The 26,132-nt window shown below is 39.8% G+C and overlaps 2 protein-coding genes across 3 annotated transcripts in view; one reads left to right on the top strand and one right to left on the bottom strand.

Moving 5' to 3' along the window:
- The first annotated feature begins 1,663 nt into the window (after positions 1-1,663).
- LOC107764464 (AIG2-like protein D) lies at positions 1,664-5,728 on the top strand. Its single transcript, XM_016583032.2, has 5 exons — positions 1,664-2,111; positions 3,383-3,455; positions 4,147-4,239; positions 5,139-5,222; positions 5,321-5,728. The coding sequence occupies exons 1-5, from the start codon at positions 1,984-1,986 to the stop codon at positions 5,411-5,413; spliced, it is 471 nt and encodes a 156-aa protein (XP_016438518.1). The 5' UTR covers positions 1,664-1,983; the 3' UTR covers positions 5,414-5,728.
- Positions 5,729-6,288: 560 nt separating this feature from the next.
- LOC107764455 (L-arabinokinase) overlaps positions 6,289-26,132 on the bottom strand; it is a 34,378-nt gene continuing 14,534 nt past the window's right edge. For both annotated transcript variants that reach the window (XM_016583021.2, XM_075253524.1), the window contains exons 16-28: positions 16,528-16,611; positions 15,660-15,785; positions 14,559-14,689; positions 14,399-14,480; positions 11,033-11,120; positions 9,923-9,966; positions 9,727-9,822; positions 9,570-9,646; positions 8,493-8,690; positions 7,842-8,007; positions 7,621-7,692; positions 6,873-7,076; positions 6,289-6,583 (exon numbers count right to left, since the gene is read on the bottom strand). In XM_016583021.2, the coding sequence (XP_016438507.2) occupies positions 6,461-6,583; positions 6,873-7,076; positions 7,621-7,692; positions 7,842-8,007; positions 8,493-8,690; positions 9,570-9,646; positions 9,727-9,822; positions 9,923-9,966; positions 11,033-11,120; positions 14,399-14,480; positions 14,559-14,689; positions 15,660-15,785; positions 16,528-16,611 (1,491 nt within the window). In that variant the 3' untranslated portion in view covers positions 6,289-6,460. The remainder of the gene's footprint in view (positions 6,584-6,872; positions 7,077-7,620; positions 7,693-7,841; positions 8,008-8,492; positions 8,691-9,569; positions 9,647-9,726; positions 9,823-9,922; positions 9,967-11,032; positions 11,121-14,398; positions 14,481-14,558; positions 14,690-15,659; positions 15,786-16,527; positions 16,612-26,132) is intronic.

Here is a 26,132-nt window from a genome sequence, read left to right as displayed (position 1 = left end):
GGATTTCTTATCATGGGATAAAATTGAGTAGTGAGTGACAGAATTTTGGATTTTTTGGGAAGTTTTACTGTATTCTTTTCTATAGTTTGGGAGTTTATCTCTAAAATGAACATAAGTTGTCTTTACTCTCTCCTCTTTCTCCTAACAGAATAAGTGAAAAGTAACAATGGTAGACATGCTTGTCTATTTTTTCTATGTTTCAACATTAGATTCTCATGAAATTTTTTATACCTTAAAAAAACCGACAAAACGAAAAACCGATAAAAAATTGATAAAAACCGAAACCGAAAAATTTCTATTAATTTGATTTGGTTTGGTTTTACAATTTGAATAACCGACTTAATTGGTTTGGTTTTTTTTAGGTAACAACCGACCCAAACCGAACCATGAACACCCCTATCTCAAACTACAGCCTTACAGACAGTCATCAGTAGCTATCAGAAAAAACTTGAAATTGAGTGCTCGATTTTATGGACCCTATAAAGTTCTACAACGTATAGGAGCAGTAGCTTACCGGATTGAACACCCTCTAGGCTCACAGATTCACCCGGTGTTCCACATTTTTCAGTTGAAGAGAAGAATAGGCCCAGCAATCACCCCTCAGATGCAGCCTCCAACTTGTGACGTTGATGGACGAGTCAGGATCCAGCCGATTGCTATTCTTCAGAGGAAAATGGTGAAGGTCAATAATGGAGTTGGGGTTAAGGTTCTGGTTCAATGGGCTAATCTAAACCCTAATGAAGCCACATGGGAGGATTGGGGGTACATGCGAAGCCAATTTCCTGAGTGTTCGTAGCTCAGTATCGACCTTGAGGACAAAGTCTGTTTCATGGGAGGGGTATTGTAATGTTTGAGAAGGCTGAGGTTTGAGTGTCGGAGAAGATGAAGAAAATGATTTAGGAAAGTAAGGAATTAGGGTAAATAGAGAAAGGCACGTGCACACTAGACATGCACATGTTAAGTGGATCAGACGGCCACCATTACAAGTTAGCTGATAGAAATGAAGGGCCCAGATTAATCCTTGTGTAACAGATTGGGCCTCAATCTGTTACAACCAATTGGGCTGGAATTAGGAGTTAGTTTTTGACCGGTATTTTCCTATTTCCCTCTCTTTCTCTCTCTACTTTCTTTCTCTACCTTCTCTCTTCTTCTATAGCCTAATCCTTTTCTAATTCGTGAATCTCCATTACAGGTTCAAGTGAAGATCTTCAATGGAGTCACATTCTGCTTGTCATTGAGAGTTACTAATGTTGTAGTTGAGAATTATCATTGTATTCATTTAGCAATCAATAAAACTCCATTGTTGCCCATTTCTATTTCTATTCTACTTTTCAATTGAGTACATTACACTATATTTTCCAGTTTTTTTTGTAAAAGAGATTTAAGATACACTCATCGAATCAATGCATACAAATTTATGAAAAATCACTGAAAAATACAGTAAATCAGTAGAATGAAAATGGAGGATGGGGATGAGGACAGAAGCTCAGCCGTCTGAGAGGGAGTTCTGTGAAGAAGAAGAAGAAAGAGGAATAAGAAAGAAAAAAAAATTAACTTTCAAAACTTTTCACGCGCCCAACTCCAAAGTGAGAGTCACTTTTGTGCCACATGTGCATGAGGTGCTCAATAGATATAATTTTTTTTTGGAGTTGGAGTGTCTAATAGGAACAAGAGTATGCCTAAATGAAATTGGGCGTCAAGTTTAGGGGCTGGTTATGTATTTGGCCTATCTTTAATAGCACTACCAATCGCAATGTTAGAAGTAATAATCTTGAAACCAAAGAACCAGTCCAGCAACAATCACCCCACCCCGACCCTCTCAGAAAAAGAAAAAAAATCAAACTTCTATCTACGTTCTAGATTCAAACCAAAGTCAAACATTGTGGGAATCAGAAACCTCCCATTCGTAAGGAGAACATAGTTGTGCATAAAACAACAGTCCATTAAACAAATTTGATTCCCTGGAAAGGGGAGGAGCCGCTAATGGCGTCTGCCACTAATCCTCAATCAGTGTTCAATGTTTTCGTCTACGGCAGTCTTTTAGCTGACGACGTCGTTCGTGCCCTCCTCAAACGGGTCCCACCTTCTTGTCCTGCCATTCTCCACAACTTGTTAGTGTTCTACAATCATCAATAGATGTGGCATGTTGCCTTTTATTTTTATATACCCTTTTAGCTTATGATTGAAATATTGATGCTGAAATTGTTTTTTAGTGGATATTTGGGATTAGCTTTTCTTAAGAAATTAAAACCTAATAGAGTGAAAAACATAGGAGTATGGGATGAAGTTTATATGCTTCAGATATGGATAGTGCTAGTTTTGAGATGAATTAAATGGAAGATTGTGATTTTAAATTTTTAATGTTAATTTCATCTGTCTCAGAATCACAGTTTCATTCTGCTTCGTATTATGTGAACTGTGTCATACTTTAAGATAGCGCTGGCTACACGTGTATGTTCTTAGTTGCGATTCTTGAACATGTTGTGGATTTCAACGATTATTACGTACATCGTTTTTTGTTCTTTTATGGGAGTTCGTAAACACTTATAGCGTAGCTTTTCAAATGCTAGTTACTGGGATTTTGGATTTTTCAATTTTAATTTTTGTGTATGTATGTTAATGTCCTATTTGCCCGTTGCTTTCGTTGTTTCTTTAATTAATAGGGGTCGTTTGGTAGGGTGCATAAGAATAATGCTGAATATGGTGTATTAGTAATGCTGATATTAGTTATGTTTGCATTAGTTATGCTGGTATTAGTTATGCTGACATATTTCTTATTCATTGTTTGGTTTTGATGTATTAAAGCATTACACAATTTCTTAAAGAATTGCTTGTTTACAAAAATACCATCAAAACCGGTCTATCACTCTAAAACTTTTTAAAAGAAACATATGTTAGAGAAATATTTTTATATGAAAAAGTTTTAAAAAATTATTTGATTTGTCTACCTATATTGTAATATAGAACTAAATATTTATTTATAAAAAAGGAAATATGCTAAGTATTTATTTATTTACTAGAGATATAATTTTATTTCTCACTATTTGAATTATTTAAACTTGCATTAATATAATAACTAGCATATTTTAATCCAGCATAAATTTTGAAGGACAATTTTGTCTTTAACTAAGCTAATGCATGCGTTAAAACTCATTGCATTGCTAATACCATGGTTTTCAATGCATTAGTTATGCATAGGATAATACCAAATAAGATGTATAACTAATGTTTGCATAACTAATGTATAAGTTCAAAATGTCTACCAAACAAGGTATTATTAATACACAAAGCTAATGCAAGCATTATTTTATCTAATGCATCCTACATAGAGTGAGAGATTTTTCTAATATCTTGTAGGACTGATTCTGTTGCTTTGCTTCAGCCATAGGTTTAGCATCAGAGGGTGTGTTTATCCTGCCATTCTACCTGTAGAAAACAAGAAAGTTAATGGCAAGGTTTGTTTGACATTCTCCACTTATTGTCCTACAGAATTAGCGATGTATATTGGTACATACTTTGTCATACGGGCAAGCTGTTCCAGATATGCTAAATCACTGAATTATCTTCTTAAAGTTACCTCCAAGCATCTTAGCTATTCAACTATCATGTTAACATAATCTGATGCATGACTTGCAAAAAAAATCTATTACAAAGGTTCCAGTCATAACCTGGGAAATCAATGGTTTGATAGTTGTAACAATTTCAACTGAGGTTAACGAAAGTGAATTGATTGATTGCTATTGGGGAAATTTAAGCTTAGCAAAAGCGAGTTCACTCTGGAAATGAACTATGGGACACAACTTTCTTCATAGTTCTCTTGTTAAAAGTGGAATCATCGTCAGCCTGTTGATTTAGCTCTCTTAATAACGTTGTGTATAAGCATTATTTGCATCAAGTGACTAGCTGCTTAAGGTCACTCAAGTATAGCTTATACATCCAAGTCCATTAAAATTGAAGATTTGACGAGTGACCGCCATTATAGAGGTCCAGGGACTCCAGACCAATGCATGTACTATGCAATTAAAAAGTAGAAGAAAGAATGACTGCTGCCTGCAATCCTTTGTTATTGAGACCTCAACGAAAAAATATGAAATCCGACCATCTTACTGATCTTCTGAATGATATGTTTGTTTTGACAAAATGTAGGTTCTTTCAGGCATCACTGTTCCTGAATTGGATATCTTGGATAAATTTGAGGACGTTGAGTACGAAAGGAGAACTGTTGATGTATCCCTGACGGTATTGATACACAAAGTTCCAGAGTTTCTGTAGTCCTTTATTTGCATTCTTGTTATTGCAGTAACACATCGCCAGAGCATTATGAGACTTTTGTAGAGCTTAAAATTTTCTTAAACTCTTTTCTCAAAATGATTTTTATGGAAAAAATAAATAAAACAATTACTCAAAAAGTTTTTCCCAAATGTTGTCCAAATGGCTCCTAAATTTTTGGGTTTAATGGAACAACCAAGCTATTCAATTGATGGGTGCTTTTTGGAGCTAAATGTAGATGCTTGAGGTCCTAACACCTAGAACAAATACCATGCTCTTTACTGTCCCTTGAAGTGCTCACCAGCACCCCATCAAGTAGTGTTTTTGCTACAGAGTTTTCATTGACAGTAGGCTGTCAATTTCTTTTGTTTTGGATATAAGTGTTAAAGATCATCGCATGCGTTTTTTATGAGTCACAATTGTATAATTTCCTATTCGAAATCTCAGAATGGTTGAGCGCCCTTTGAGTAGTTCTACCTCATCCATGTCATCTTTTTGTTTCTAAAATTTTCTTGGTTGACTAGGAGGCAGAAAACCTAATGTGCAGGTCTTCTATTTATTAACCATTGATGATACAACTTCATAGGTATGATGATCATCTAGTCATAGTGATATCTTTGCCATTGCTTTTTAGTTGTTATTAAGAACGCTATGGTTGGCAACTTGGCATAAATGTACTGAAGTGGGTTTGCTTCATCCAGCTTTCCCGCCTATGTCAGATGCTGTTGGCACTTCTGGATCTTTGCTCGTCAGTTTTAATTCCAATGTCTAGTTTCACTTTGGCACAACACTAGTGAGGCGCATGGATTTCAGTTTTCCAATTATAATGTACTTATCTGGTTCACTATAGATGTCTTTGCTTTTTGCAGGACAGCTCCGATACATTACTGGTGGAAGCATATATTTGGGCTGACCAGAGTGACCCGAATTTGTACGGTGAATGGAACTTTGAGGTAATCGGAAATCTTGTATCAGTAGCTTCTTTTCTTAACCAAGATTTTGTAAAAGCTAGCCCTTATACTTTTATGTTCTTATGGAAATGCTTCGAAAGGAATGGGAACAGTTGCACAAGAAAAGCTTCCTGAAAATGACAATGGAGTTTGTGGAAGAACTGGAGCAGCCTAATCAAAGTGGCAGCACATGAATCCTACTAAGTCCACGGTTTGATGTTTGTCATGAACCTGGAGTGCCCACGGACAACCCCCAAAAAAGAAAGAAACGTCTGGATAATTAAGCTTAGAAACAGGAAATCAATTTGGACAGGACAACTACTTTTAGTCTATTGCTTCTGTTGTACTACAAGTAGCGTTTTCCATTGCCCTTTCCTTTTGATTGTGGGGTAAGGGGTGATAGCCCTTTGTCATATGTATGTAGAAATTTCAAAAGTTATCCGTGCCTGTACACAATTCTATAGTAATAAACATGTGATTGATCGCATGTAGCATTTCTCCTGTTCTAATTATTGGCTTTTCTAACTTGTCATTTGCTTTCTTTTCTTTGGTTAATCTTAAATATATTACCCAGCCTTGATGTAATTTTGAATGAGATCAGTTTGAATCATTCTACATAATTGAGTTTCTTTCTCTCTTTTCCCCTCTCTAGTTTGAAGCAGTAGCAACAATCATCAACACTAACAAGGCAATACGAAAACCAAAGCGAAAGAAACAAGTAATAATAAAAACTCCAAGCATAAGAAAATACAACTTCTGCTTCTAGGAAGAATTTACAATGTATAGCTTGTTTCAAACAACAGAAAAACAAAACTGCTTCTGCAGTTGCTTTAGCTTTCATTTCATGGTGAAAACAGAAACCCCTCAAGTCTTATATTTAAAAAAAGAAGAGGTGGATTTTATTTTTTGAAAAAGAAGTGCTTTATCTTTCCGAAAGTTGGCCAATTAGGCTATAAGATTTAACTTTGAGGTAAAAGAGAAAAAAGCTACAGAAAAAGTTAGAAAAGTAAAGAATTCCAATTTGTTCAAGGTCAGATTATAAAAATTTACAATTACTTCTGAGGGATCATTTTATCACCATATTTGCATTTTATTGAAGATGATAGAAATTCATGTCATATATGTGAAAGTCCAGAATAGAAGTTTTAATATAGTCAAACTTTCACAGTGATTTTGCTACAAGCGACTTGTATTCTCTTATATGATTTTACTAATGGTGTTGAAATCTAATAATGCAGAATCTAATTCTGCTTTGGAGGGTTGCGACGGCGAATTCTTAGATAGCCAAACTTGCCAGCCCCAGGAGATGAGCCCTCAAAAAGAATGGGCAAATATCCTGTTGCCGCTTTGTATCTGCGCTGTATCTGCACATTCAAAAGAGTTGGAAACAGCCTCATTATTCTGCTAAATCCATGGGAAAAAAATGAAAATATATAGTACTTCTTTTCATAGAATACATTTTTGCGATCCAACTATCCTTTACCACAAGTGTTCTATACCTAAAAATGCCCATACTGGAACAAACATGAAAATTATATACTTCTTTTCAATTGGGGAAATAGTGCAGGTGTGATCCAAAATATGGATTAATTGTTAGTGCAATTTGGAACACAACATAGGAGAACGACAGCCTTTAAACGAGAGGGACATTACCTCGAGAATTTGTTCACTGCTCTTAAGTGAATTCCTACCAATTACACATACAGTTCCACCAGAACCCCCGCCGGTAATTTTAGCACCATACAATGTCCCTTCTCCAGATTTTGATGCCTTACTGTGCTGCATTTCTTGCACTAGTTGGACGAGCCTATTTGTTCCATCCGAACCTAGTCCACAATCACTGTAACTGTAGTGGCACTGCAAAATAAAGTGCAATAGTAAGAAATAAATTTACAATAGATACGTCTGATTAGTACAAAAAATCTGAGCTTTTGAGAACATCTTCGCCCCATTTTAAAATTGGGACTATTAATAAACAGGGAAGTCTTTCTATATCATAAATAAACCAAAAAAAAAGTTGTGTTCTGAACAAGCTTTTTGTATTAGATTCAATTTGTCGGCTTATTTGAGGATCTGGGGTTCTCGAGAGATTAAGGCTATAAGATTGTCGCCAAGAATAACTTCAAGCAATCCTTAAATGAGACTCTTATTAATCAGAGAGATTAATCTTTCTTACATTGAGAAACGTGATTCGTGAGATTTAGCCTTTGTTACATTGAGAAAATGTCTAGCTTTAATGGTATACTATGCTTCAACATTGTGCTGGTTACTAATTTTTCCTTCGAAATTGCTTCTTTTCGAAACTACAAGGCGAAAAGCAGTAGTAGAGAAAAGCTACTTCTTGCCATTCCCTGTTGAAACTGGAGTACTGAAACTCACAAAGGGAAATACATCGAGATACCTGATACAATAATTCTCCAAGAGCATTCAGTTGATCATCTGAAGTCGCAGATGTTAGCAGTGCTTTAAAGGCCTGTCATCAATTTTTCAAATCATCACTCAGATACCATCTAAAGACATTCAATTAGAAGAAATAAATAGTAAAACTGTAGATTAGGATATAACGGAGAAAATTAGTTTTAAATATGCGAACTAAAAATTGATCACTTCAAGAAAACAAACCTTCACACGGAAGTTCTCGTAAATAGGGTGTCTGGCAGCTGCTCTGACCCCATAATTACGCGCCTTGTCAATTGTCGTTACCGGGTCACGGTGGTCAGTGTACTTTTCAGCAAATGACTCACCAAGTATAGATTCAGGAAGCATCTTGGCGTACATAGCCTCGTATCTACAATAGCAATACCATTTATGAATTATTACAACCATAGATACGATTGTAACAGCCACAACCAAGCCAAGCAGGCTTGCCCCAATATGTGACGTTCTTATTGTTATTTGTGTCAATAATCTATCTTTTCTTTTTCACCATAGTTGAAGGCTGAACTAATTCATTGCTGAGGTCAGAGGAAAAAAGTTATTTGAAATTTATAGTTATGTTTGGACATAAATATAATTTTGGGTTGTTTTTGAAGTTTTGTGAGTAAAAATTTTGAAAAACAAACTTTCTGAAGTTTTTTAAATTTTCAAAAAATTTCAAAATACATTTTCAAGAACGAACAATCGCCGATTACAGAAAAAAGTGAAAAAAACCCAACAGCGCAGAGGAAAACAGGGAGAAGAGGAGAGATCACATGCATTGATAGAGAAAGAAGCAATAACAATCAGAATGAAAATGAAAAAATGCTCTACTTAATCTTCATGTCATGCTTTTACCTATGAGGTGAAAGGTTGCATAAGTAATCTAATGAAGCTTCAGCTTCAAGTAATTCGACACCATCTTCCTCTGATTCATCAGGGTGATTGCCGTTGGTAGACAAGGACTGTGACAATAGCTTTGATGCAATAGACTTTACAATTTCTCGGCCCATAAAGGCACCAATCCTCACTGATCCATAATCTGCACCTCCAACACTGCACAGCGGACGGAGAAGGAGAAGAGCGTATATTTATGTTTTGTACATCAACACAACATAAAGTGACTCAAATGAATAAAAATCAATGAAGCTTAAGATAGAGTTACTAACTAGTCATTACATTTAGTATCTATATGTTCTCTTGTAGCTATTCTTGAAGCAGAACAGATTTTCCTCAAAATTTTTACCATCAAAAGCAGCCATAGTGAAGATTTGTTTTTCTTTTCCTACTAATTTTATGTTATGCTTATGTGACTTGCATTTGGACTGATTCAGTATTCTGAAGGCACTCCTAAAGATGTAAAAGTTTTCTAGAGCTGTGGCAGCTTGATGATTCAATTTTCTCAAATATAAAAAAGAGATAATAATGTACTGTGAGATTGAGAGAGTTGGTATCCTCTGGAGGAATTGCTTATTTTATTTTTCTTTCCTTTCTACTATAATTCTCATATCAGTTCAAATCCAGTTGTTTCATCATCTTTTCCCTCTTATTGTTCACAGATGCAGCATTTTCCTAATGTTTTGACGACAAAGTTGGACTAACTGGTCTTCTATTCTCCAACTGATTTGGTTTTCTTTCTGAAACTTAATGACTATCACCCATCTCAATCATGATAATCATGAAGAGCTTTAACCAAAACAGATACACGGAACCAATTTTGGGGAGTTCAGAAATTTTGACAATAAAGTTGAATGGAGCATGCATCTTTCTTTAACGCAAGTGATCTGCATGAGCTCAAATTAAATCAGCTTCTGCAGAAAAGTTCAAAGCACGTAAGCTGGTCATCCATTAACTCAGATCCCTGAAGCTAGATAAACAGGGTTATTTTTCTTCTAAACAGGAAAAATAAGGTACAGAAAATATTAGAACTGATACCTGTGCCTTATTCCTGAATCAATCCCCCATACTCTTATATGACCCGGAATATCCACTAGACCTAGCACCTCGGCGGGCTGCAATAAATGGGAACAATCTTAGTCATTTTCGCTAAACATCAATGCAGTTAAATTTTGTCCAATTATTGGGACAGTACCTGACAAACCATTGCAAGAAGTTTGTTGGCTTCACCACATGCAGAAGTCATCTGATCCATTACACCACATGGCGCTCCAACTACATGATTTTCTACCTATTATTGAAAGACTGCCAAATCAAATGCTGAACTACTATTGAACGTCAAACATTTGGAAGATAAAAATCATCCATTGGAAGCCCTAGAGAAATAATACCTTTTGGCACAGTAAGGCAAGCTCCCTCGGGCTAATATTCAACCCTGAAAAGCAAGATTACGGTGCATTATCAAGAAAGCCTTCAAATTGCTGAGGATCAGTTAAACTGAGCTTATACATAGTTGGACCAAAGAAAACCTTATTCTTTTTTTGGACGAAACCTTAATTGAAAGGCATGCATAAAGCAAAGACTAATACAGTACTAGTCACACCTTTTCCTAATGATAGTTTTTTCCCTGGTTATTGTGCGTGCTGGTGGTGCGGTTAGAGATCCATTACCAAACTCATGATATTTTGTCATGAAACTCGGAAGGCAGTGGCACATAAATCTGAAGGGGCAAACTAGATTTAACTAATTTTCTTTTCCAGGTTGTTCAAATTTTGATGACTAAGTTCATGACTCTGTACGTTTCGCTTGAAATAATTGGTTGGACCATTCTTTAAAGCTTAAACTGCAACTCTAGTCCTTAGGACCATTATTTGATTTGTATTTACTTCAATTTTCTTCTCTCTTCATTTACTTTCATGTTAAATTTTATTGACAACTACACCCCTTGGTCGGTATAAAATTTTGAACTGATGAAGATTTAAGAGAGAGCCCATCATAAGTTCCAAGGAAAATCTAAAAGGCTATGTCTACAGAATAAATTTTAAGGCAAATGAAAGAAACAAGGAATTAGTTATTCAGAATCAAGCATAAGGAAAGAAATTTCGGAGCAAAATCATCAGCATAAACATGTCATTAGTGCTGTGAGAAATAAAAAAAACGGGAGAAAGAATTGAGATAAGGCATCTCCCTCTCTCTCTCGCTGCTTTCATTTTCCAACTTTCCTCCTACTTTCATTATAATTTTCTTATTTTGCTTTTAGAGCAAGGGGGAGGGGGTGAGTGCGATGGGGTTTCTGTTAAATGGATATACACCAGTTAGCTACACATAACAGTGAAGATTGCTCAGAGACCAGCCATGCGTGTGTGCGCGCGCTTACCTAGTACAAGTTAGTATTGCTATGGTCAAGTTTATATGTTTCATCTCGACAAAAAAGTACATATCTAATTATAACATTTGCATAGTTATACAAATTGAAGTGTACAGGTGGAAAGAGTAACTACCATGAGCAGCAGCAATGGCAGACATGCTAGCAACCTCCACAGATGCAGAGGATGACACACCTTTTCCTTCTGGCACCGCAGAAGAAACCTGCAAGTCATCATAGATTATTTCCACCTTGCTTGTTCAAGTTGGTGCAATTTGAAAACTTCAAATTTGATAATAGAAACTGATAATAGAAACACCAAATATTTTAACCATAATTCTATGGGATAATTTCAGAGACCTTTCCCCGGGTTTCATTTCATAACACTAACCTTCCTTGTGGTTTACGATATTACACTTACCTCCCTTATTTGATTTTTATGTAACAATTTTTATCTATTATCACTAATAAAAAAAAGTTATAATCTGATTAATGTGCCCTTCTGTAATATTGAGCTCTTCTACTTATTAATTTATTTTATGAATCTCTTCTTTAACAAATCTTTAAGAATAAGAAACCTAATTCCTTAGGTAATCTTATGAAGCCCAACACAGGAATTCAAAAGAGATCCAACTACACCCCCTAGATAGGCTCTTCTACAAATAAGTGACTGGACATTTCAGGTTGTCTTCTTACTCGGAAAACCTTTAAGGGTTGCTATGAATTACTTCAATCGCTGCCGGAAAGGTATGTGCAGTAGGGCAAGCAACTTCGGCAGTAATCAGCTTGATTCATACGTCCCTTAAGCACTTTCTAAATTTTTAATGGCATTCCCGCAGTGGGTACAAACTTCAAAAGGCAGTTTAAATACTGCGCAATTGGCCATAGATAGGAGACGAAGCCATACTATGAAAGTCTTGGAGAGGGTGGTGGAGCTGAGGTTGAGGAGGATGGTGGATATTTCTGAAAACCAGTTCGGATTTATGCCAGGACATTCGACTACGAAAGCTATTTATCCTGTTAGGAGGTTGATGGAGCAGTTTAGGGGGGGGGGGGGGTGGATTACACATGGTGTTCATCGACTGAGAGAAGCCTTACGATAAAGTGTCAAGGGAGGTTTTGTGGAGATGATTGGAGGCTAGTGGTGTTCCTGTTGCTTACATTAGGGCTATTAAGGACATGTATGATGGAGCTAAGACTCGAGAGAGGATTGTGGGAGGGGACTCGGAACACTTCCGAGTTATGATGGGGTTGCATCAGGGGTCATCCCTCAGTCCATTTCTATTTGCCTTGGCGATCGACGCGTTGACGCGCCACATACAAGGAGAGGTGTCATGGTGCATGTTATTTGCAGATGACATTGCTATGATTGACGAGACACGAGGCGATGTTAATGGGAGGTTAGAGATTTGGAAGCAGACCCTGGAGTCTAAAGGTTTCAAGTTGAGTAGGATCAAGACAGAATACTTGGAGTGCAAGTTCAGTGGGACGACTCAGGTTGTGGACGAAGAAGTGAGGCTTAATACTCAAGTCATCCCTAGGAGAGAGTTTTAAACACCTTGGGTCAGTTATATGAAGGAATGGAAAGATCGGCGAGGATGTTACACATCATATTGGGGCAGGATGGATGAAATGGAGGCTCGCTTCAGGTGTTTTGTGTGATAAGAATGTGCCACCTAAACTTAAAGGTAAGTTTTATAGAGCGGTGGTCAGACCGACTATGTTAGATGGGGTGGAGTGTTGCCAGTCAAAAACTCCCATGTCCAAAAGATGAAGGTGGTTGAAATGAGGATGTTGAGATGGATGTGCGGGCATACCAGGCTAGATAGAATTAGAAATGAAGTTATTCGGGACAAGGTGAGCGTGGTCCTGTGGAGGACAAGATGCGGGAGGCGAGACTTAGATGGTTCGAGCATGTGAAGAGGAAAGACACAGATGCACCGGTGAGGAGGTGTGAGGGGTTGACCTTGGAGAGCCTAAGGAGAGGTAGAGGTCGGCCGAAGAAGTATTAGGCAGAGGTGATTAGGAAAGATATGGCGTTTCGCCTCATTGAGGACATGACCATGGATAGGAAGCCGTGGAGGTTGAGAATAAGGGTAAAGGGTTAGGATAAGTCGCCTATTATATGAGTTAGCTTTATTTATATATTTTCGTATTCCTCGACTTCTGTGATTACTTGTCGTTGCTTTCGTTCCGGCCTTCTGATTACAATACTCAGTTTAGTTCAGTATCTTTGTATTTTTGCTTCGATTTTCAAATTGGTGTGCTTGCTGCTGCACTTCCTTTTATCTTTCCTACGCCGAGGGTCTTTCGGAAACAGCCTCTCTGCCTTCTTGAAGGTAGGGTAAGGTCTGCGTACATACTGCCCTCCCAGACCCCACTTTTGGGACTACATTAGGTCTGCTGCTGTTGTTGTATTGGCCATAGATAGGAGACGACATGACTACAAGTTACGGCTGCCGGAGAAGTCTAAGAATTCTTTTATGATTTTTCCCTTTAAATTTATAAAAAAGGCACTTGGCAGTCCTGAAAATTATTTAAAACGTGGAGCTAGATGTTTATTAAATTAAAACCCATTTCTTTTTCTTTGAATTCTTAAAATAATATGTTTACAAAATTAATTAAATAAAACATTATAATGGAAATGGAAAATTAGTCCGGATATAATATTTTTGTGTATCGTTCCAATTTTATTGGATGTCCCCGAAGGGACATCTGATATAATATTTTACATTAATTAATCAGGATAAAATCTTTTTACATTACTGATAAATAGGTTAAAGAATTGTTACAACAAAATTAAAATAAGGTGAACCACAAGGGAGGTTAGTGTTACGAAGCGGAACCTAAGGGTAGGTCTCCTATATTATCTCCAACTCTATTGTGCAACAAAATAATTACGTCTTGAGACAGAGAGTATATTATTTGCCTCAATTTATGTTATCCTGGACATAAAGGTGTAGGACTGTCAGCATTATCCACGTAAAAGGGAATGAAAAGGAACAAACTGCCTAAGTTAGTAACTAGGGTGGTCGACCAACCTATACATCGCCAAGGGCTATGACAACAGAAAGTTTGATAGGTCAGAAAAACATATTGTGTGAAATTGTGAGATTATTAACATGAGTGGATATTATGGAGTGGTATAATTTTTTAATTACCAGAAAGTTCAACTAGAAAAAAGTTTAATTTTAGAATGAATTAATATTCACATGAAATGGAGACAAGTACATAAGCGGCACATACTATTGTAACGAGGTGATAGGAAAAATCAAACAAACATTATACTACATTAAAAGGAATACAACGAGTAAACCGAGGTAAATAGATTGTATCACCATTGAATGGCAGTGCATAGAGGAGAAACATATAACTGTCACCTGTTATTTCAGTTAGTCAAGTAATAGATGGAAAACAAACAATGTCCTGCTAGTAAGCAAGAAAAACAAAACCAGATTAAACAAAAAGACAGCAAGGCAATGAGTAATGGAGTTGGACTGACCAGCAAACTAATACTATTCTCAAAGCGTATGCCAAGCTCCTTCATCAAAACTAGAACTGTGCCGGCAACATATGCTGCCCACCTAAAATTGGATTGAAGTTAGTACAACATTAAGATAGACATTCAAGTAGGAAAAACGCAGAATAGGAGAATGCAAAACCTTTGAGAAGGATCTCGGGCAAAATACTGCCTCGATTTCTCATAAGTTATGGGTTCATCCCCTTCCAAGAAATCTGATAAGTCCATATCAAACGTTGGACCACGATTGCTCAATTCTGACCCATATGACACCTGTTGCGGCAGAAATTGGTAAAGCTTCAAGAGAATGATAATGATTGCAGTCAAAACAGCTACACTCGTAAAGTTATAGAGTTAACAAAAGGGCTCTCAAAAGTGATCTGATATTCCTACTGAGAACTTGAAACAGCTTGTTTGCTACCCAATCCCACATAGAAACAGGCAAAAACTATCACTTCTACCAAATCTGTATCACATTTCCAAAAAAATAAAAATAAAGACATAATTTCTTCATGTGTGACGGTAAGCGGTGAGAAATTCTAGTACCACTTTAAAATTGCACATATGACTTGGTCCCTTCAATTGAAGTTAAAATAAACGAGAAAATCTAACTGCAACAAGTCTCCTCAAAACTAATCTATACTATATTAAAAGCACGAAGGCCCTTAGCAAAATGTCGTTCGTCTTTTTTACCCCTTTAAAATAAAGTTCACACTGGACAAAATAATCATTGTCATCTTATTATTTTCCTAATTTTTAGGACTTTTAAATTAACTAAAATTTTAACTATTAAAACTTTCTTTATTTGAATTATGTAAGAACTACTAATATTTAGGAGTATAAATCTTTCCATAACTACAATATCCTTAATATACTAACTACAATATCCTTAATATACTGCAGAAGAAGGAACCATAATGGACGTTCATGACTTCTTTGAACGTCCTTGTTTTCATAAAACAAAGATTATTTTTGAGAGAAATATAATTATTTCGAATTCTTTTTTTCTTATAATATCGAAAAATTAAAATTAGACAATCAAATTGGGATGAAAAAAGTAACAAATAGTATAATAAAGAAAGGTTAATAATATTGACCACCGAAATTAGCCACCAAGCATCTTTTTGTCAATATTGTATGTTTTTTAAAAAATTTACCCATTGAGATAGCGTACACGCACAACGCGCGTATCATAAGACTAGTCTATACTTAAAAGAAGTAACCAATAGTAAGAAATTTATACAATTTGAAGCACAGGGGTAGGGCCTTGTCCTTTGGCTTGCTGCCGAGCCAAAGCATGTTTCCACAGCCTCTGTTTGCTGGGGTGAATCTTTTGAACAGCAACATGGCAGGCTTCCCTAATTGGCATCTGCAGGACGTTTTGCAGCAATCCGAGAAGTGAGAGCAACAACAATAAGTGAACAACGAAAGTTTTACTCTTTAAAGTTCAGTGAACTACCCTTAACCATTAGCCTTTTCAGCAAGCATACATATCATGTATAAGTGCCTAGCAAAGCTTAAATAAGTACGTATATGGAAAAAGTAATGAGATAACATTAAATAGACAACAGCTAGGCAAACAAAGAAAATTGGAATGTCGGAGTTGTGGAGTAACAAGGTCGAAGAAATTAAGACACTGAGGATTAATAGGTACATTTAACATATTTGTATTAAGATAACAGACAGATGCATAGTACATAGACAGCAGTAGACCATTTTTGGCATGTGTTATGCAAAAAATTTGTTAAATATTGTATATGACACAAAAGAGAAAAGTAATAGTACTGAAGTAGAATGTCCTATTACTACAAATGGAAGCAACAATATAACTAACATTTAAAAGGCTGGTTTTGAATTATATTCGGAATGCAAAAAGGGCGTTAAGGGAGCAACTAAGTCGCCAATGAAATAGCAACCACACACAAATGCAAAGCTGAATTACACAACCTAAAAGAAAGCTTAGCTATTGGCTCATTTCTGAGACCATGAATAGAAGCTAAAAACTAGACCCTAGCCCTCAGACAAGTTTGGAATGTCTTGAGACCAGTTAGTCTAATAAAAATTAATAGGCATCATAATGCAAAGATTTAAAAGAAGTAATCGTAGGATACCTGTAACACAAGGCTTCCAGAATAGTCAGCAATTCCACCCATGACGTCTAGCCTTCCCGGTGCTCTTGCCACAAAAATGTCTTCCTATATATAGAAATTTTAGTCGAGTAAGCCAAGTATGACAGAAATCTTCAACAAGATTAGGAAAGTCGCCTTTAAAGATTGAAAAGAAATAAAAGGTAAAAATGAATGAGGTACTTCAAATTCTGAAGAGAACACCCTATATCATGAACGCTTGTATATCAGTGTTAACAAGACCCTCTCTCCCCATAAATATGTGTTGAAACAAACTTCGAGATTCTAGAGATGAAGCAACTTTAGTGAACCAAGGATGCATCAGTATTAAAAGGAATCTACTAGTGACACTACACCAAATTACATTAGCTTATTTATTCTCCAAATAACAAGAATGAAACATGATACTCTCAATAAAATCATTTTCAACTTCCTGATGTAGAGATTATACTGTCACTATCTTTCTGTTAAAAGTAAATTCTTTTCTACCAATAATAGACAATCTTATCTTTTACTTAGAGATGAGATTTATTAGTCCTATATTTTTAGTTAAGAGAAAAGGGTTCAACTAGTTTCAAGAGTTCTAAATTTGGAAGTCCCTATCCTACAACTAGGACTTTCATGTATTTTGTTTGAGGACTTGGATAAAATTTGGAGGAATTGATTTGGTATTGAAACTTTATCCTTCTTTGTATCCCTTCTGCCTACTCCCTTCTCCCATATTTCCCCATTCTCTGTCTCTTCAGTTAGTAGTCTGGACTCTGGAAAGGTTCCTTATTCAAGGGATGCAAATAAACCATTATATGATGCTGCGTGGATCAGCAATGATGAGATTCATATTAGTAATTTGGATCTTTCAAGAGTTACACTGCCAAATTGACTTCTTGGAGTACAGTTTCCCCAACTGAGGGAGAATGAAGTAGCTCGAAGGAGACAGAATTGTCACTATCTTGAATTTTTTAATCTTTTTACAAAAAAAGTCTTCTTTATTAGTTAAATAAAAAAGGGCAGCCCAGTGCACTAAGCTCCCGGTATGCGCGGGGTCCGGGAAAGGGGACCACAGGGTCTATTGCACGTAGCCTTACCCTACATTTCTGCAAGAGGCTATTTCCACGGCTCGAACCCGTGACCAGATGGCAGCAACTTTACCAGTTGGTTTTATCTTTTTGGTTATAGATAGAGATGTACTAGTTTTAAAAGTTCTAAAGTACTAGTTTTAAAAGTTCTAAGTTTAGAATTCCCCACCCTATAAACAAGACTCTCATGTATTTTGTTTAAGGACTTGAATAAGTTTGTATTTAGGGGTGTGCATTCGAATCGATTTATCGATATCGATTTCGATTTCGAAATTTTCCTTATCGAGTTATCGATTTCAATTTTGTCCTCTTCGGTTATCGGTTTATCGATAAACCGATAAGATATACTAAAAAGACAAATATACCCTTGTTAGAGATAGCTATATAATTGTCCCACATTGGAATTGTCATGGGCTGCTTTCCAGACATGCCCCATGACCCCTTGGCCGCGCCCCATGGCGGCCTAGCAAGCCTCACAATGCCTAGCGCCATGGTCGGCCCCGTGGTCTTGGCTGCGCCAAGTGACAAGCGCGCATGTGCCTCTGTCGCCCCACCGATGCCTCTCGCCAGCGCCCAAGGGCTGGCCAATGACAACAGCGCCGCGCGCCCTGACAATGCCGCGCGCGCAGATCCTGATGCCTCGCCAGCGCCCAGCTGCAGGCCCATTCCAGCAGCGCCTCGCGCACAGACCCTGATGCCAAGCACCAGTGCCCAGCCTCAGGCCAGCACATCAAGTGTCGCGCGCGCCCACAGCAACGCGCGCGCAGACCCGCAAGACAAAGATGCTGCCATCGGACTTAGTTTTTCCTTGTAATAATCTAAGTCCTTTTCATTGTAATCATAGACTAGTTTTCATCATTTTCATTTCAGTGTGCTTCTACAGCTTTATTAGGACTAGTCTTGTCATGTTGGTTTATTTTTTTAAGCATTATTAAGGGGGACCAAACAATCAAACATTTCAATCAGCATTTTCTGGTGTCTCTCCCCCTCGACACCACATCATTGTAATCATCATTTTCATTCAGCGATAAAATCATCATCATCATTCAAAACCCAATTCTCTCTCAGCTTCCGCAATTTGCTTACGACATTGGTTTTCCCGCACGGCACTGACAATCTAGTCTAGCGTGCGGCGAGGACCTCATTGGCGGACAGCAACCGCACTGACATCGGTTGCTTAGCCTTACGTTGCCCTTCCAAAGATCATCAGGAAGGCGTTGCGTAACAGTTGGTATCAGAGCCTAGGCTCGACATCGGACGAGGGAAAACATTTGCCATCATCACCATTTCTGACCATGGTGAATCATGGGGAGCGTCTAGCATCCCTAGAAGAGACGGTTGACCGATTACGACCCATCGTAGAAACGGTGCCTGATCAAAGCAACAACCTAGTGCAAAGGTTGGACGACCTGGACCGCCGAATGCGGCAGGCCGAAAATGACATTGCAAACATCAGTCGTGACTCCGACGAGGACCGACAAACGGCAGCCATTGAAACTGCCAATATTCATGGCAAATTTGAGGACCTCCAACAGGAGCGTGCCGACGATTTAGCCCATCAGCAACATGAGGCAGACAGACTAACTGCCATGCAGCAAACCATAAACGACTTGACTGACAAGCTCAACGTTGTCAATGCTGCCTTACAGAGCCTACTTCGAGAAGGCGATCATCACATCAAGGGTGCAGCAAACCTCGCCCCCATTCCACAAAAGCTTAAGATACCGGAGCCAAAGCCATACGACGGATCCCGGGATGCTAAAGAAGTGGAAAACTTCATCTTCGACATCGAACAATACTTCGATGCCGTGGGCCATTTGGAGGAATCCAAAAAGGTAGCGACTGCTGCCATGTATCTTCAGGGCGATGCCAAACTTTGGTGGCAGGTCAAACACGAAGCCATCAAGGCCGGTGAAGATACTCTTCAGACATGGGACGAATTGAAGGTAGCCATACGCCTGCAGTTCTTTCCCGAAAATGTGGAATACAACGCAAGGAGAAAGCTACGGGACCTCCGCCACACCAGATCAGTGAGGGAGTACGTGCGCGAATTCTCCGCACTCATGCTAAACATACGCGACATGGGGGACAAAGACAAACTCTTCGCATTCATAGAAGGTTTGAAACCTCATGCCCGTATGGAACTACAGCGACAACGGGTAGACACCCTGCCCAAGGCCATTCAAGCTGCAGAATGCCTTGGCGACTATCATTTGGGAACTCAGAACGACAGGCCCCAGCCGTCTGTCCGAGGGGGATTCAACGGGCACCATCCCAGCAATGGTGGCCCAAGCAAAAGTGGGGGAGATCGGAGTGCATCCAAAACTAAGACTCCTCCCTCCAACAGCAACAGTGCTGCATCCATCAACAACAATCAGGGGAGAAAGCCTCCCTCAGAATGCCGTCATTGCGGCGGGGCACATTGGAACAATGAATGCCCAAACATCAAGGTCAATGCTCATCAGACGGTCGAGGGTGAGTTAGACACATCAGACTCATCAGACGACGACCAGGTAGGCGCCTTCAATGCAATTGTTGGCTCTATCCCTCATGCCTTAGCGGGGACCAGTGCATCTCCTCCTAAGAAAACATCAGTCCCGATCACCAGGAAAGGGAAAGAAAAGATGGACGAAGGACCTCCTAAACAAGCGAGGACCCTAATGTTCGTCGAATTGAAAGTGAACGGCAAGCCCCTTCACGCCTTGATAGACACGGGTGCCACCCACAACTACTTGTCATCAACACAAGTAGAGCGCCTAGGTCTTGTTGTACAAAAGAGCAAAGGCCGCGTCAAGGCTATCAACTCACCACCTCAGACATTGGGTGGAACAGCTACAAATGTCCCAGTGAAACTTGGCCCATACAAAGGAAGCATCGACCTGCGCATCGCAATCATAGATGACTTCGACATCATAGTGGGTTTGGATTTCATGAGGCAAACCAACACCATTCCAGTACCATTTGCCAACATGCTCCTGATGATGGGAGAAAACGGGGCCAAGCCCTGCACCATACCATGCTTTCCCATAAAGATGGCCGCTGAAAACATCTCGGCCATGCAGTTGGAGAAGGTAGTCAACAGACATGAACCCCAAGTTCAGGCTACCCTTCGCAGCAACAATCAGCCATCATGTCATCGGCCTCAAAAGACTGGTGACGCTCATCATCGTGTGAAGACTTGTTCAGCCATGCCACAAGGACAAGTCGGATCACTCATCACAGCCGGGACCCTCGCAGCCATTACATGTCCCTCAGAGACCATGGGAAAGTGTTTCCCTCAGATTCATCACGGGATTGCCCCAAGTTGGCAATCTTGCATCCATCATGGTTGTCATAGATCAGTTCTCAGACTATGCAACTTTCATAGCAGCCCCGCAAAACATCTCAGCAGAAGATACAGCTCGACTCTTCTTCTCGCACATTGTCAAACATTGGGGCCTGCCCAAAAACATTGTTAGTAGGCGCGACTCACGCTTTACTAGCAACTTCTGGACCCATCTCTTCAGGTGCTTTGGGTCAACATTGAGTCACAACACAGACATCCATCCACCATCGGATGGCCAGACAGACCGGTTCGATGATATGCTGGAGGAATATCTCCGCAACTTTGCAACCGGATCCCAGAAGCATTGGGTGAAGCTCCTGGATGCTGCTCAACTGTGTTTCAATTCTCAAAAGAGCCATCATACAAACAAGAGCCCTTTTGAAATTGTTACCGGACAGCAACCGCTTCTCCCGCAGACGGTGAATGCCTCAACCATGCCGAAATCTCCTCGAGCTGCCAACTTCTCGAGCGAATGGGAGCGCAACATGGAGATAGTGCGGAGCTATCTCATCAGGGCCCAAGAGCGGGCAAAATGGTTCACCGAACAACAGCGTTGCTTTTCCCAACATCAACCAGGGGATAAAGTAATGCTACGCGTCCCAAAGCAGTACTTGTTTGCAGAAAGGACCCATGACCCTCGCCTGCAACAAAAATACATCGGGCCCTTGTCCATTGAAAAACGCATTGGGGAGTCCACATACCAGGTGAAAACTCCATCCTGGTGGAAGATCCATCCAGTCTTCCATGTCAGCCGCATGAAATCATTGCTTCGCTACAACAGCAAGCTCACAGAACAGAGGGGCGCAGACCTCCCATCCAACAACCATCAGAATCATCATCATCATCATCATCATAAGGCTCCGAGGACGGCGCCAACTCAGGTGGGGGAGAATGTCATGGGCTGCTTTCCAGACATGCCCCATGACCCCTTGGCCGCGCCCCATGGCGGCCTAGCAAGCCTCACAATGCCTAGCGCCATGGTCGGCCCCGTGGTCTTGGCTGCGCCAAGTGACAAGCGCGCATGTGCCTCTGTCGCCCCACCGATGCCTCTCGCCAGCGCCCAAGGGCTGGCCAATGACAACAGCGCCGCGCGCCCTGACAATGCCGCGCGCGCAGATCCTGATGCCTCGCCAGCGCCCAGCTGCAGGCCCATTCCAGCAGCGCCTCGCGCACAGACCCTGATGCCAAGCACCAGTGCCCAGCCTCAGGCCAGCACATCAAGTGTCGCGCGCGCCCACAGCAACGCGCGCGCAGACCCGCAAGACAAAGATGCTGCCATCGGACTTAGTTTTTCCTTGTAATAATCTAAGTCCTTTTCATTGTAATCATAGACTAGTTTTCATCATTTTCATTTCAGTGTGCTTCTACAGCTTTATTAGGACTAGTCTTGTCATGTTGGTTTATTTTTTTTAAGCATTATTAAGGGGGACCAAACAATCAAACATTTCAATCAGCATTTTCTGGTGTCTCTCCCCCTCGACACCACATCATTGTAATCATCATTTTCATTCAGCAATAAAATCATCATCATCATTCAAAACCCAATTCTCTCTCAGCTTCCGCAATTTGCTTACGACATTGGTTTTCCCGCACGGCACTGACAATCTAGTCTAGCGTGCGGCGAGGACCTCATTGGCGGACAGCAACCGCACTGACATCGGTTGCTTAGCCTTACGTTGCCCTTCCAAAGATCATCAGGAAGGCGTTGCGTAACAGAATATGAGTAGTATCCCCTTTGTATAGAGTAACTATAAATAGCACCTCTTGTATTGCATCACATACAATATCAATATATCATATTTTCTCCCGTGCCTTCTCACATGGTATCAGAGCTATCGTGAGAGATTTATCGCTGTGCATAAATTCCAGCGATTCCGGGAAGTAAAATCAGTCACCGGAACCCTTTTTTTCCGGCAACTTTCAAAGTTGTTTTGCGTCTGCTTTGTCTCGGTCAGTGTTGTGCACAAAATCCAACACTACCACAAGAGTAGTCATTGTCCGGCGACCAAATCCCAGTGAAAATCTCCGGCGGTACTGTAGCTGTCCAAAGAAAATTTTCCGGCGAAGTTCCAACGTTGCGTAGGCCACCTTCCGGCCATTTTTTGGCGACGACTCTTCAGGACAGATTGTTTCCCTTGCAATTCCGAGCTTACCCATCCAGGTTACACCAAATTCCGACCACTTTTTTATTTTTCCGACGTGAATAGTGATTTCAAAAAGTTGACTTCCGGCCATTTTTTGAAAAAGTTCCTTCAGAACAGTTGGGTCTTCTGGTAATTCCGATCCTACCCCTACTGTTTTTATTTCATTCCGACCACTTTGAATATTTTCCGGCTGCAACAGTAACTTTCCAACTGCTACAGTAGTTTACTATTCTGGTTCAGTGTTCCTTACTCTATTTTCAGTGGATTACAGTTGATTATTTCTCTTATTTGGTAATAATTTACAAGATGTCTTTGGGAATTGATGTTTTTGGGTCTAAAAGCATGAGTTCTGGAAACTCTAATGTTATGATTACCTCGGAACCTTTAATGGGAGGTTCAAACTACTTAGCTTGGGCTTCATCTGTCGAGTTGTGGTGTAAAGGTCAAGGTGTGCAAGATCATCTAATTAAACAGTCTAGCGAAGGAGATGAAAAGGCGATAGCGCTTTGGGCAAAAATTGATGCTCAATTATGTAGCATCTTGTGGCGTTCTATTGATTCTAAGTTGATGCCTTTGTTTCGGCCATTCCAGACATGTTATTTGGTTTGGGCAAAGGCTCGTACATTATACACTAATGATATATCTCGCTTCTATGATGTGATATCACGGATGACAAACTTAAAGAAGCAAGAATTAGATATGTCTACTTACTTGGGTCAGGTACAGGCAGTCATGGAGGAATTTGAGACATTGATGTCAGTTTCTGCTAGTGTGTCAAAACAACAAGAGCAGCGACAGAAAATGTTTCTAGTTCTTACACTCGCTGGACTTCCTCATGATCTTGATTCAGCACGAGACCAGATTTTGGCGAGTCCGACTGTCCCTACAGTTGATGAATTATTCTCTCGATTACTTCGCCTTGCTGCAGCACCAAGTCACCCAGTGATTTCATCACAGATACTTGATTCCTCTATTATTGCATCCCAGACAGTGGATGTTCGGGCATCTCAAGCTATGGAGAATAGACGAGGAGGCGGTCGTTTTGGGAGATCTAGACCCAAGTGTTCTTATTGTCACAAACTTGGACACACTCGCGAAATGTGTTATTCCTTAAATGGTCGTCCACCCAAAAATGCCTACGTTGCTCAGAGCGAGACTACAGGTAACCAGGGCTTTTCTGTATCTAAAGAAGAATATAATGAGCTCCTTCAGTATCGAGCAAGTAAGCAAACATCTCCACAAGTAGCCTCAGTTGCCCAGACTGACACTCCTATTGCTGGTAATTCTTTTGCTTGTGTTTCCCAGTCTAGTACTCTTGGACCATGAGTCATGGACTCAGGCGCTTCTGATCATATCTCTGGTAATAAATCACTTTTGTCGAATATTGTATATTCACAGTCTCTTCCTACTGTTACTTTAGCCAATGGATGTCAAACCAAGGCACAAGGAGTTGGACAAGCCAACCCATTGTCTTCTATCACCCTAGATTCCGTTCTTTATGTTCCTGGTTGTCCTTTTAGTCTTGCATCTGTTAGTCGCTTGACTCGTGCCCTCAATTGTGGTATATATTTTATTGATGATTCTTTTATTATGCAGGACCGTAGTACGGGACAGACAATTGGTACAGGTCGTGAATCAGAAGGTCTTTACTACCTTAACTCGCTCAGTCCTTCCACAACATGTCTAGTTACAGATCCTCCAGATCTAATCCACAGACGTTTAGGACATTCGAGTTTATCCAAACTTCAAAAGTTGGTGCCTAGTTTATCCAGTTTGTCTAGATTAGATTGTGAGTCGTGTCAGCTTGGGAAACGTACCCGAGCTTCCTTTACGCGTAGTGTTGAGAGTCATGCAAAGTCTGTTTTCTCCTTGGTTCATTCTGATATATGGGGTCCTAGTAGAGTCAGTTCAACCTTGGGATTTCGTTATTTTGTTAGCTTTATTGATGATTACTCAAGATGTACTTGGTTTTTCTTAATGAAAGATCGTTCTGAGTTATTCTCTATATTCCAGAGTTTTTGTGCTGAAATCAAAAACCAATTTGGTGTCTCTATCCGCATTTTTCGCAGTGATAATGCCTTAGAATATGTATCTTCTCAGTTTCAGCAGTTTATGTCTTCTCATGGAATTATTCATCAGACATCTTGTCCTTATACCCCTCAGCAAAATGGGGTTGCAGAAAGAAAGAATAGGCACCTTATTGAGACTGCTCGCACACTTCTAATTGAGTCTCGTGTTCCGCTGCGTTTTTGGGGCGATGCAGTTCTCACAGCTTGTTATTTGATTAATAGGATGCCTTCATCTCCCATCAAGGGTCAGATTCCACATTCAATATTGTTTCCCCAGTCAGCCTTATACCCTCTTCCACCTCGGGTTTTTGGGAGCACATGTTTTGTTCATAACTTAGCCCCGGGGAAAGATAAGTTAGCTCCTCGTGCTCTCAAGTGTGTCTTCCTTGGTTATTCTCGTGTTCAGAAGGGATATCGTTGTTATTCACCTGATCTTCATAGGTACCTTATGTCAGCTGACGTCACATTTTTCGAGTCTAAACCTTTCTTCACAACTGATGTCACTTCTGCTGACCACCATGACATATCTGAGGTCTTACCTATACCGACTTTTGAGGAGTTTAGTAATCCTCCTCCACCTTCAACCACAAAGGTTTCACCCATACCAACTTTTGAGGAGTCCAGTGTTATCCCTCCTAGTTCCCAGCCACAGGAACACCACTCTTGACTTATCATCGTCGTTCGCGCCCTACATCAGGCCCATCTGGTTCTCGTCCTGCACCTGACACGGCTCCTACTGCGGATCCTGCTCCTAGTACACCGATTGCACTTCGAAAAGGTATACGGACCACACTAAACCCTAATCCTCATTATGTTGGTTTGAGTTATCATCGTCTATCATCTCCCCATTATGCTTTTATATCTTCATTGTCCTCGGTTTCCATCCCTAAGTCTACAAGTGAAGCATTGTCTCATCCAGGATGGCGACAGGCTATGAGTGACGAGATGTCTGCTTTACATACAAGTGGTACATGGG

The sequence above is a fragment of the Nicotiana tabacum genome, chromosome 1 (genome assembly GCF_000715075.1).
Source record: "Nicotiana tabacum cultivar K326 chromosome 1, ASM71507v2, whole genome shotgun sequence".
Lineage (NCBI taxonomy): Eukaryota > Viridiplantae > Streptophyta > Magnoliopsida > Solanales > Solanaceae > Nicotiana > Nicotiana tabacum.
This window is presented reverse-complemented; position numbering and strand designations above follow the sequence as displayed.

Coding starts and splice junctions, on each gene's coding strand:
- LOC107764464 (XM_016583032.2), top strand. CDS start 1,984: ATGGCGTCTGCCACTAATCCTCAATCAGTGTTCAATGTTTTCGTCTAC. Junction 4,240..5,138: donor CTGTTGATGTATCCCTGACG/GTATTGATACAC, acceptor TGCTTTTTGCAG/GACAGCTCCGATACATTACT. Junction 5,223..5,320: donor ACGGTGAATGGAACTTTGAG/GTAATCGGAAAT, acceptor ATGCTTCGAAAG/GAATGGGAACAGTTGCACAA.